Raw genomic sequence first — 12,234 nt, 5'->3', positions numbered from 1 at the left:
CATTTTCATTTTCATTCATACGTTTCAATAAATTATTGTAATTGTCGATTGAGCTGGTCTTTTTCACTATTGTATATGTATTAAATGTGCTGAAAGATCACACATGATGTGAAATCAGCCTTTCTTTTAAAGTATAGAGCATGGACTTTCATTCTAAAATCTACATGACAAACTGGTTTGACAGAGAGTGAGTTGACAGCGGAGATGTGCTGGGCTGGAAGAGGGAGGTGTGTTTGTAGAGGACTTAAATTCAGTTTCAGTTAGACATGTTTATGGAACATGTGCCATTGTATTTATTTTCATTCATTTATTTAAATATGCAGTAGCATCATTAGCTAATATAATGCTGCAAGATATTTAAGTTTTACTTCAGAGAAGACTTTGTGTTATGGATACATTTACAGTAAGTAAGGAGGAAACTAGAGAAACAAGTAGCATACATTAATAAAACAACACTAAAGCAAGCCAACTAAAATTAAATAAGGTTTTCTGGGTCTGAAAAATCTTCAGGTGTACAGCATGACATTACACCACTGTCACTTAATGAACTTGATTGATGTTCACGGTGGTCTCTTGCTATTGTAAAACACTGCCATCCCATGGTCAGTGGAGAAAATATGATCAAAATAATCCATGTTTCAGGTCCTGCTTGTCCACATACTAAATATATACCGTTGACTGTTGCTATTAGGCCATATATTGTTTTTTTATACAACACAGGTTATGCAATCAGCAACCAAGAAATCAAACCACTTACTACATTAATAGGAAATAATTCAATATGTACGCGATCGGGTGTCAATCAAACTACATTTTGAGAATGCTGGTGCCAATAAAACTCCAGAATTAAGCAAAAATGTTTTTCCAACCCTTACTATTTATTCCTGCAGCTGTTTCTCCATCATCCACAGTTGGTGCTGTTTGCAGCTCCTCTATACTCACTGTGGGAGAAATGTTACATTTTGAATGCATGTCTATTCAGTCACTGTTCCCATTTGAACATTGTCGTGTGTTCGCGTTATGAGAGGTACACATAACCCGATGAAACAACGTTTCCCACTTTTCCACCTGAGTGACAGCCAAACAACTCCAAAGCATCTTATCGTCCTTCCGCTCAGAGCAGCTTGTGTTCCAGGTTGCCAACCCTTCCTCTGCATGTCAGACAAACTAAAAAGAACAGGTGACATGATGATTTTGCTGATGGGTAAAGTGGACAGATAACCGACATAAAATACAATAACAGCCTAGTTTGAAACATGATAAAACATTAACAATGATGTTTCATGCAATATGGATTGAGGCCCCCTCCACAAGGTCTGACCTGGCCTGCAGATGAAGCACAGCCCTGCACACATCGCAACCGAGTCATCCTGCAGGAGGAAGTGAACACAGTAGGCACATCTGTCATATTAACTACGCTTTCCTTTTGTTAAAGTGGCATTTGATGGCCCTATTAACATAAAAGATAGTTTCTTTGCATATTTACAGTACCTCTTTGGACAGGTAGCCGCTGTTCTCCCAAAATGCTTTGCTTGAGGTCTTGGTACAGCCCTTTCTTTTGGGCCTCTTCCAACAGCCTTGCTTCCATCCGACTGGCCGAGCGTCTGCTAATTCTTATCCATTAAAGAGGCCGAGGCAGATAAGAAAAAAAGCCGAAGGGAGCGTGAACAGAAAAGGAGACAGGAGATAAGATCACTCCAAAGAAGTGAACGGTTTCTCATCAGTGCCCATGTTGCAAACTAACCGTTGTCTTGTGTATCATGCTCTGAACAAGTGTGACACAACTGCTGAGAAATGTTTACCTTTAGTCTTGAATTGTCTTTTGTTTTCATGTCAGCTGAACAAATATATTGTACCGATACTGGAGTTTTTATACAGTAGTTGTATACTTGCTGTTTTGCCATGTTTGGCTGTAGTAATGTTCTACTGACGATAAGTTGTCGCTCTGTTTCCCCTGAGAAATGTTTCCCCCTTGTAAGTCAGGTTGTAACTAAAGGAGTTGTGGTGGACAGAAAATATGAGTCTTCTTAATCGTCTGCATCTTTATTATACAGCATGAATATTTACCAAGAGCCACTTCCCCACTACAAATGTATCAAGTTTTTTTTCTTGAAAACTTCATAACTGTCATATATTTTAATAATCATGCAGTTTGACCAAACACAGTGTCTTGTAAAATAAGTTCAAAAGTCCATTTAATCACATTTTACAAACTATTGCGTCACACAGGGACGTGCATTGGCCCCGCCATTAAAAGCAGGACAGACTATAAATGATTCCATTATTTGTAACCGCTCATCCTATTCAGGGGTCAAATCCCAGCTAGCGTGGGTCGAAGGCGGGTTCACCCTGGACAAGTCGCCAGCCAATAGCAGGCCGACATATCGGGACAGACAACCAATCACGCCTACGAGCCACTTAGTCCTCCAAACTATCGTTACTATATCAGACTTTAAAAATGGTCAACCTCCAACTCGTTCGCTGGTGTTTAGTTTTGGATTAATGTTTACAAAGTCACAGTACAAACTGGTAGATTATTATAGCTTAACATGGCTATGATGTCAGTACACCAATATCAAATTACGGTACATTTTTATTTCATTCCACACAAATCCAAATGGCTTTAGTTAACACAATAACGCCCTTCACTCCATTTCAACATGAATACTTCTGAATGCATACACATATTGCAGATTTCATCGCTGTATTCAAAAGCAGTGCGTCTATAAAAGGCTCATGTCCACAGTATTTTATCCCTTGAAGAAAATGTTTTGCTCTGAAATACAGTTGCTTTAGGTTTATACCTGATAGGCGGTCTTTCACTTTATCTATAAAATAAATCTAACTGTAATCAGCTCCAAGCAAACAGGCTTGGTAGAAACTACTGGATGTTGTGGTAATTGACTACAATTGTATAAACACGGCTGTCATGGAATATTACAAATCAATTTGCAAATACTTATTGAATTCAGACTGAAGTGTAAACTTGTCTACTAAATTTAAGTATTCAGTCTAAAATTTTAAGAGGTCTTTTCAAAACATCCCAGTCATTCTGAAATATTGAGATTATTAATTCCTAAGAATTATCTATTAAAGAATATTTAGAGAACACTTTCCCTCCCTGACTAAATTTACATTGACACAACTTTGTTGTGCATATAAGAAACAAAAGGCATCCCTTAAGGTACAATATTGTTTTAGGTATATATATATATATATATATATATATATATATATATATATATATATATATATATATATATATATATATATATATATATATATATATATATATATATCTTTAACAACTGGATTTAAATTTGGCAGAAAAATCCCATTCTAGAAAATGGAAACAAACTTCCCACAATGACCTCATGAAAACATTCATGGTGATGTTATTTAAGGATTTATAGGACAAATAAATAAAAGGTCAAAAATACAAATTGAAGCACTTATGCAATGGGTTGAAAGAAAAAGGGCACTTTCACTTGGACATCCAACACAATACCAATTACACAATATTTCACTGTTCAGTCCATAAAGAAGTCCAACAGGCTGGTCCAAGTAATCAACACGCAGCATCTCTGGCTGTGCATTTGGCATCCCGCCGCTCCCTTTTGAGGATGCAATGAGGAGTGTAGTCGAATAAATGTTCACTTAGTCCATGCAGGTCTATATTTGTCAAATACAGTGCACACACACCGCTGTCAATAACCTTTACCATTTGAATTACTGTTGGACTTAACCAAGTTCAACAAGGTGAACGTTAATGGTGTTTATCTCAGGGAGAAACGATTAGATTCTACTTGCAGTGTTTGTCTCCAACACCGACCCTGAGAAGTACACGAGCGGAGGAAGAGAAGAGAACAGGGAAGCCATGAATCAGTAAATCAGTCAGGGTGCGGCATCGACCCCCAAAACGCGAAGGACACCTAATGCCACCTAATGACACATGAGCACAAATAAAACCGTACAACTCAAATCTTAATAGTACAAAATAAAGTTCAAGGCACATCAACAGTCTACAGTACAAAATATAAAAACTTGAAATGGCAGAGCTCAAGCTTGTAAATGTATACGTCGATGAACCTCCACGATGAGGCACCTGTGTTCACAGAAGAGGAAGTATGTGAACCAACACAAGTGAAACACCGAAGCAGAGACCACACACACAGCGCGTGACCTTTCCATGGAGCGTCACATCTAGACATGGTCCCGGCACACGGCCACTCGGCAGATTTTGACTTTTCTGTCGCAATCACTACTTTTATGAAATAATCTAATCCGCAAGATTACAATGTTAATTTTTTCACATTAAATATTAATGATCAAGAGTTGTTTTAAGTGTATTTAGTGTTCAAAGCTACATTCAACAATAGCTTGGTACATGTATAATCAGAAATTTGGGCTTTTAAAAAAAACATTATTTACTATTTTTAAAAGTCAAGTTGGAGAAACACTTGCTGGTTTGAAAGAGGATAACCATATTTACAAAATCATATGGATATTTAGAACTTTTCAGAATATCCTCAAGCCTGAAAAAGTAATTTACCAAATGACATTCAATATAGGAACTTTGCCTCCAACATGAACCTCAATCCCTGTCCCAAAAAGTTGTTCAGGTATCGACGTCTAACTTGTCATATGACATATTACAGCTAAGTATCCCTTAAAACCACAAGAAAACATCAGCAACTCAGTAATAAATCCATCTTCAGCACCATGTCCTGAATCAGTGTTGGATACACACATTAGTGTGTTCATTGAATATATAAAAATAAATGTGGAAGGTGCTGCAGTGAGCAGGTGGTACAACCTAGCAAGGCAACCTGTGCAGGCAGCGGAACAAGTGGCCGTTTGTTATTAAGATACGTTTAAAGTCTTTCCGTAGCACACAGTCGTGGTGTATGTGTCTGTTAGTTTCAGCCAAGTAAAAACAATAATCAAACATGTTAAGGAAGCACTGAGCCACAGCAGCAGTATTTCCTCATATTGCAGGACCAGGATCACACTTCTTCAAAGAAGGCCATCTGAGACATGTACGCAGAGTTACGCTGAAAAACAAGACGGATATGAGCACTTTAAAATAGCACAATTTAAAACCGTTTATTTTTAACTATAGAGAAGGTTTGTGCCTCACGTACACAATAGCAGGATGATTATTATTATCTGATAGGATAGTCAACATCTTTGTACCGTCAAATGAAATCATGTTACTTTCATTTGAGATAAATAATGTTGCACTATAGTTCCCATAATGCTTTGAGTAATGCAGTAAGTCGGCTGTGGTTTCCTCTGAGGAGCCCAATATTATTTAACGATGAAAAGGGGTAAACACTTTATAGTATTAGCTCTATTACCAGGTTATTTACTCTATAAAGCATTCTGACAGGTAATCAATCAATAAAATGTACGATATTAGTAATAATAATAATAATAATAATAATACAAAGAAGATGATACGTACGTTGCTGTGAGGTAGGTAGACCGGCTCCGGGACGTATCCCCTCGCCTCATTGCGGAGGCTGTAGACGCCCGCCTGTTGCTGCTGCTCCTCCAGCTTCAGAGACTCGATCTCCGTCTTCAGCTCCTTCAGCTGGTCCTGCAGGTGCTTGCTCTTCTCCATGTACTCCAGCCTGTATTAATGCATGTCAAGAAATCACGCACAATCGGATCTGTACCGTCTTTCTGAAGTGCTGTTGCAGGGGATCTAATCTCACCTCTCTCTCTCGATCTCCATAGACAGCCTTTTCATGTCGGAGTCCTTGAAGTCGAGGCGCGAAGATGTTGATTCATATGCAAAGTCGGGTGCTTCAGGAGGTGCAGGAGGTGCAGGGGGAGCAGAGTAGGCTGCTATGAGCTGGAAAACCGATAAACGGATGTCAAGTAAGTGGTAACACACGGGTAAAACTATATAGCGATATGAAGCTTAACATAATGTACATTATACATTTTGCACACTGCAGGCGCACTTTGACAGCTGTCATTCGGCTTGACAACACAAAATGGAAGTAAACTATTCCTACACAACTAAATCCAATCGATAAGAAAGTGCATCTTGTATTTGGGCTTATATTTTCTAGTTTGGTGGTGTATTTATCTGGTTAAATAGTTTTCTGTGGGAAAACGTAGAATCACAAAGACTCCTTTCTTGTATGAACTTGATCAATAATCAAGAACTCAGGAAATGCACCAACCATCACAGATTGGGTATTCATACATGAGAAGTAATTTAAAAAAGAATATAAATTACATTTAAAAGCACAGCAGGCCCTGAGCTAACAAAAGCACAGCACTGAAAGAAGCTGTATTCATATTGCAGAGATATTCAATAACAGCCTTTTAAAAACACAAAGAAGCTACATTCAGCCACAAAAATAAAGACCAAGGGCACCACAAAGAGCACACATGCAGCAGCAGCATCACTGTACAGGGTATGTTGTTTTTGTGATCTCCAGCAGCTTCTGTTTGGCTCTCCGCTCGGCGTCCTTGGCTTCGGTCAGGTCCTGTTTCAGGTGATCGGCCTCCTTCAACCTGGAAGAAGAGGTCTGGTTGGTTCAAGGCTGATGGACGACATCGTTATGAACAAGCACTTAACAGTTGGGAGTATTATAAACAGAAGACTGTGTTTTTCACTCATTATGGATACATATAACTATTACTTTTCATAAAATAAATGTAATGCATAGGGAAAAAATCTGTAAGTGAGTAATAAGGAACTAAAACAAATGCTTTACGCGACACCAGTCAAAATGATTGCAGACCTTCTCTCAGACTGCTCCACCAGTTTCACAGCCAGCTGCTCCGCCTCCCTCATCTTCTGCTCCATCTGCCTTTTCTCCTCCTTGGTCTTCATGGCGGTGACCTCTAACCTCTGCCTGTCCTGCTCAGCATCTGCAGCCTTGTGGGCCAACAGCTTAGCCTCTTCTTCAGCAATCTGAGCCTTCTCTGCCAGCAGGTCTGCTGTCTCCTCAGATCGCAACTAGAGAAAATGCATTGTAACATTTGAAAAGCACTTTTACAAACTAGTATCTGTGAATACAAAGATAAGATTGTGGAAGAGTTTAGAGCTTAGCGTGACGGAGAAATATGGCTCAGTATTGTCCTTGTAATCATCAACAGGCATATGTAGAGTGTTGCCTAAACAGGAGCTCACCAAAGGTCTGGAAGATTCAACAACTAACTTGTGTTAACAATGAAGCTCTCACCAGAGCCTCGTTGGCCAGCCGGGCCTCGTCCTGCAGCTGGAAGAGTCTTCGTTCCATCTCCTCTTTTGCCCGTTCTGCTTCCTCTCTCATCTGTTTTTCTCTGGCCAGGATTTGACGCTCCATCTAGATGGATGAATTGAGGAAACTCAATTTAAGCTACACATATGTATGTATATGTCACGTCTAATCCGTTATTATTATTGATTTCCTGGAGATGAGAGCACTGACCTTCTTGCGGGCCTTCTCCTCTTTGGCTTGAGCCTTCATCTGTTGCACTTCGATGGAGTCCACCTTCCTCCTCCTCATGAATAGATCGTGGTTACCGATGCACAACTGCAGGATCTAAAGACACAGGCGATGCAAACCAGCAATATCTTACTTCACGTAACGCTCATCTAAACTTTGTTATAGTTTAACATTTTCATGGACAAAGAGCCGACCAACCAGCTTGTTGACACGCAGTTGAGAGGAGTAGAACTTGAAAACATCTTTCTTCTTGTCCAGGGGTTTGATAGTGAACTGCAACATGGGAACGGTAAAAGGTTCATTTCGACCACACTACTGACACAACTCTTTAGCATCGGGTCGACAGACAGATCAGCTTTGTTGCCTTTAGAGCCGAACAGCCAACTGGTTAGAGCGACAATCCCGTTGCAGATGTTATGAACAGCTTTATGCATTAGCAGTTTTCTTTTGCACCGTCAAAACAATATTCAAGCATACTTTCCTTATGAAATAACTATCAATGTGGAATTTATATGCAGCTAAATCATTTTTTTAAAGGTTGTTGCCACTTCATATTGCACCCATTTCTCCACTTCCTCCAAGGTGACAGGAAAATGCAGGTCCTGCCCAACGACCAGCGTTTGCCTTTACCTCCTTTTCGCTGTAAGAGATGTTGCGAATGCCGCTCCACGGAAAGGATTTGTTGGGGTTGAGTTTGCTGTTGGGGTTGTAGATGTGAAGTCCTTGAGCATCCACTCCAAGTAACAGGTCTGTGTCCCTCTTATTTTGCTGTCAATGGGATGTGTAAAACAAATGTAAACCAACATGACGGTAATGTTTAAGGTGCAAAATGTACCTTAATTGACAGAACATCAAGGCACAGTTATTTACACTCACTGTAATTGCAAAGTAGCTGACACCGTACATCTCAAGGTCTTGAGCAATTTTGAGGTATTCCATCTCAGCCTCATCTCTGTATGGACAGTGTCAAAATACTCAATCGTATCAAAGCAGATACTTTTAACACAAGAGTTCATTTCTCTTAACATGCTGGATTTCAGGATTATTTCGGGGTCAGTCCCACCTGGCGATGCCTCTGTGCTCTGCATACCAAGCTGTGATCTTCTCTTCCCACATGTCAGCAGTCATCTGGTATTGCATCAAAACCTAGGGCACAGACAAAAACATTATATAACACACACACACACACACACACACACACACACACACACACACACACACACACACACACACACACACACACACACACACACACACACACACACACACACACACACACACACACACACACACACACACACACACACACACACACACACACACACACACACACACACACACACACACACACACACACACACACACACACACACACACACACACACACACACACACACACACACACACACACACACACACAAAACAAAAAAGTAAAATGTGCACATAGTAATGTAAACTTACTCTTTTTGGCAAAAGCTCATCTTGTGCAAGGAAGCCCGGCTTGTGAAAGTTTGGGTCATAGTCTCCATACTGTGAATGAAATTGAGGGAGAGACGGCGGAAAATGAGGAATTAAATAATGTGTACATAAGTTGTGCAGTCTCTTCTTTTGAGGACACAAAATCACTGCCCAAAGGGGATGCATATGCTTGTTAATTGTGCATGAATGTGCCCCATCTGTGCCGGTATGGCCACACACAGAGAGCCTTTTAGCATACAGATGATCAAACTTTGTTTCCTAAAGTGTATTTGCATAAAGTATCAACTGTGAACTTCAGGTGGACTTTAGAGGACGACATTGTTTGAGATACAGGTAGGACAAACATACTGCAGGTGCAATGATAGAAGGAGAACATTAACCCTGGAGGGCTTTCTTACCTTGGCCTGGACAGCATATGACGCCAACAGAACAGATGCTTCAGGGGAACAGAATATCTCCTCATCCAATATCTGTTTTTTCACCTATACAAGAATGTGAAGAAATTCAGTTTTCTAAAACATGGAGATGAATTCTCTTTACCTATGAGAATAAAACTGAAATATTTGTAAAAAAACAAACCAAACAATGATGCCAAAGAAGAAATGCACCAATACTGACTCAAATGGCTATGTCAGGTATCTGCAACAACGGGTCAATCTGGTGGCCTCATTTTAATAAATAATAATTTAGTACAATTATATCTATGTATTTCTTTGTTATATTTCGTTCCAGTCAAGCCTGACATTGCCTTAACCATAAAAAGATGATCCTAGTTTCTTCCACACAGTGAGTCATACAGTTTAATAATTAAATACTGGTGTCGAACTGGATATCGGCAGATACCCAAAGCCCAAAAATCAATATCGGTCATGAAAACGCCTGACCAGTGTATCCCTAGGCGAAAGGTTTACAATATATGTTATCAGTCATATTACCTGTAAGAAGAAGAGGTGCTGAGTTATCTCTTGGACCAGCTCTTCTTCTACTTTTTCTGGGAAGAATTTAGCCAGGAAATGAAATGTTATGGGAGAGTCCTTAGGAACCTCCTGGTCCAAGACCTTGGTGAACAAAGAAACAGCAGAGGAAAAGTGCACAATGTTAATTACACCCAACTCTTGCTAAAGCTGAAATGTCATGTCATGATTAGTACATGATGATTAATTAGGTACTTGCAACACTTTTGGCAATACATTGTTTTGCTGGTCAATTTAAGTGTCTTTGAGTGTCTAGAAAAGCGCTATATACATTCTAACTATTATTATTATTATTATAATTTATAAACAATTTCAATAATCAATTACAGTAGTTTATCAAGCAAACATGACAAACATTAGCTCGCTCGGGCCTTTCTGATGTGAGAAATTGCTGTTTTATAATATTTTAAACTGAATATATTTTGGTATAGGACTGATTCTCCATTTAAATACGTCACCTTGGACTCTGGTACATTTGTATGGGTATTTTTTTGTTGTGACATTTTGTAGACAAAACTATTTTTTTATTGAAAAATAATCAAATAATAATCTGATAATTAGTTGCAGCCCCATAATCCAGATTAGCCTGACATTTTAAATGATGGACAACACATACAAATAATGAACATTTTAACCACATAGTTGGAGTTGTGTGTTTATGAATCCTCTTCAGCCAGTTCTCGCCTTCACTCACCCGTTTCTCTTGCTTCAGCCAGGCGTAGGTGTCCTTTACCGTGTACCTGAGTCCAAAGAACCAGGTCTCCCTCAAACCAACCGTGCGACACACCAGGTCAAAAAGGTCTTTACCTTTCCACTTCACCTGAGAGAAACAGCAAGTGATGGAGAGCAGCGAGTTAAGTGGCTGAAAGTGTTGTTTTGCAGCTGCTGATCTGTACCTATTTCCTGGTAAAAGCAGCCCAAATATGAACTTGGTCTTTTTGTGGAGAACAGAATATCACTTTACTCATCATGGTCGACTCTTGAGTCAACGTATTTGTGTTTTCCAGTATCTTGTAGTGGAGGTGTGCCACCTTGCTTAAAATATAGACTACATTTACTAACATCAATACACTTTATTGGGGGGAAATAAAGCAGGGACACTATTCACACAGCATATGCCATGTATTTAATGAGCGTGACTATCAATTAGACAGTCTAACTAAATAGTTTACAAAATGAGACGCACCAGAATCAGGGAAGCTTACAACATCTGCTTAACAATTCCCCCGGGGAAACCCTGACTGATGCGACTCCAAGGAAGTTGTACGACTTCTTGCTTGTGCAAGAAGTCGTACAACTTATGGTATGTTTAAAACATTTTTTTTTAAATTAAACAATGACTGTAAAACCGCAAAAAGTGCCAAGACAATCTTTGTTTGTTTCATAAGAGTAAACATGCTGAACTCTTGTCTCCTACGTTCAGCACAGTTACTAAAACTTTACAAAACAAATTCATAAGGCAATGGATAAGTCTACACATCATGAGTTGTGCAAAAAACTCATATTTAACATGCAAGTATATTTCCGGCCATGCTTCAGTAGGCTTGCCTCAACAAACCCATACCTCACAGCTGAACTCCATTTCAGCATCCATGGTGATAACTTTGACTTTAAAAGTCTTCGGCTGTTTCTTCTTTAATCCGAGGATAGACATGTTGAGGGTGTTGCAGTCAACGAAACCTGCGGAAACACATTTGAAGAATAAAACATGACAAGGGATGAGAAGGATGGATCCAGAACGATCCAGTGAAATGTACACTTTACAACTTTCGTTTTAAAATCACAGTTAACTCAAAGTGGTATTTGAGCTGGGAACAAGCTGGGCGATAATAATGTAATGTTTTAAGCAGTTTTACAGAGAAAAAAAAACACATCCGTTAACGTTATTGTACTCTTAGTTAAAGACAACGTGCAGCTGAAATTAAGAAAAGGCCCGTTACCAGCGAGTTAAGTTACAAACGCCTGCCGTCCAACAAGCTCAGAGGAGGCTGGACTGTTTTAGTTGTGGAGTCCAATGCTAAGCTAACTGATGTTACTAGACAACGTCAGCTCTTCAGCTAAACCACGAAAAAGCACCAAAAGAAGTTGTAGACAGAGCGGAACTTTGGAGAGCTCTCCATTATGAAATGTATCCTACGGATTTACTTTGTGAGCTGTTAAAGTTATTTAAATCCCCATTTAGAGACAACTTTGCTAACGTTATCTGCAGCTACGTGCTTTCGCTGGTTAGCTTGCTTTTACATATCAGGACTTTCCAGAAGATTTTTGTTTTGACTCCGAAGTCACTCTACAGGTGGCAACACGAACAGCAGCCTGGGACAAAGTCA

At 39.5% G+C, this 12,234-nt stretch overlaps 1 protein-coding gene across 2 annotated transcripts; it reads right to left on the bottom strand.

Annotated features, from left to right (window-relative positions):
• Nucleotides 1-3,389: 3,389 nt before the first annotated feature.
• Nucleotides 3,390-12,225, bottom strand: nf2b (neurofibromin 2b (merlin)). Of its 2 annotated transcripts, XM_034550033.1 has the most exons (17): nucleotides 11,848-12,225; nucleotides 11,472-11,587; nucleotides 10,602-10,727; nucleotides 9,869-9,991; nucleotides 9,332-9,415; nucleotides 8,916-8,984; nucleotides 8,518-8,600; nucleotides 8,331-8,406; nucleotides 8,085-8,222; nucleotides 7,653-7,727; nucleotides 7,437-7,550; nucleotides 7,209-7,331; nucleotides 6,765-6,982; nucleotides 6,432-6,534; nucleotides 5,721-5,860; nucleotides 5,468-5,636; nucleotides 3,390-5,054 (listed from the first exon to the last, which is right to left on the bottom strand). In XM_034550033.1, exons 2-17 carry the CDS (start codon nucleotides 11,559-11,561, stop codon nucleotides 5,007-5,009), a joined length of 1,779 nt encoding a protein of 592 aa, XP_034405924.1. In that variant the 5' UTR covers nucleotides 11,562-11,587; nucleotides 11,848-12,225; the 3' UTR covers nucleotides 3,390-5,006. The 2 variants fall into 2 exon arrangements, with proteins under 2 accessions (XP_034405924.1, XP_034405925.1); XM_034550034.1 differs by lacking the exons at nucleotides 3,390-5,054; nucleotides 5,468-5,636 and having other exon boundaries at nucleotides 5,756-5,860; nucleotides 6,409-6,534.
• Nucleotides 12,226-12,234: the final 9 nt, after the last annotated feature.

This window comes from Cyclopterus lumpus, chromosome 14, assembly GCF_009769545.1.
Source record: "Cyclopterus lumpus isolate fCycLum1 chromosome 14, fCycLum1.pri, whole genome shotgun sequence".
NCBI classification, from domain to species: Eukaryota; Metazoa; Chordata; class Actinopteri; order Perciformes; family Cyclopteridae; genus Cyclopterus; species Cyclopterus lumpus.
The sequence above is the reverse complement of the archived record's forward strand: the minus strand, read 5'-3'. Positions and strand labels throughout refer to the sequence as shown.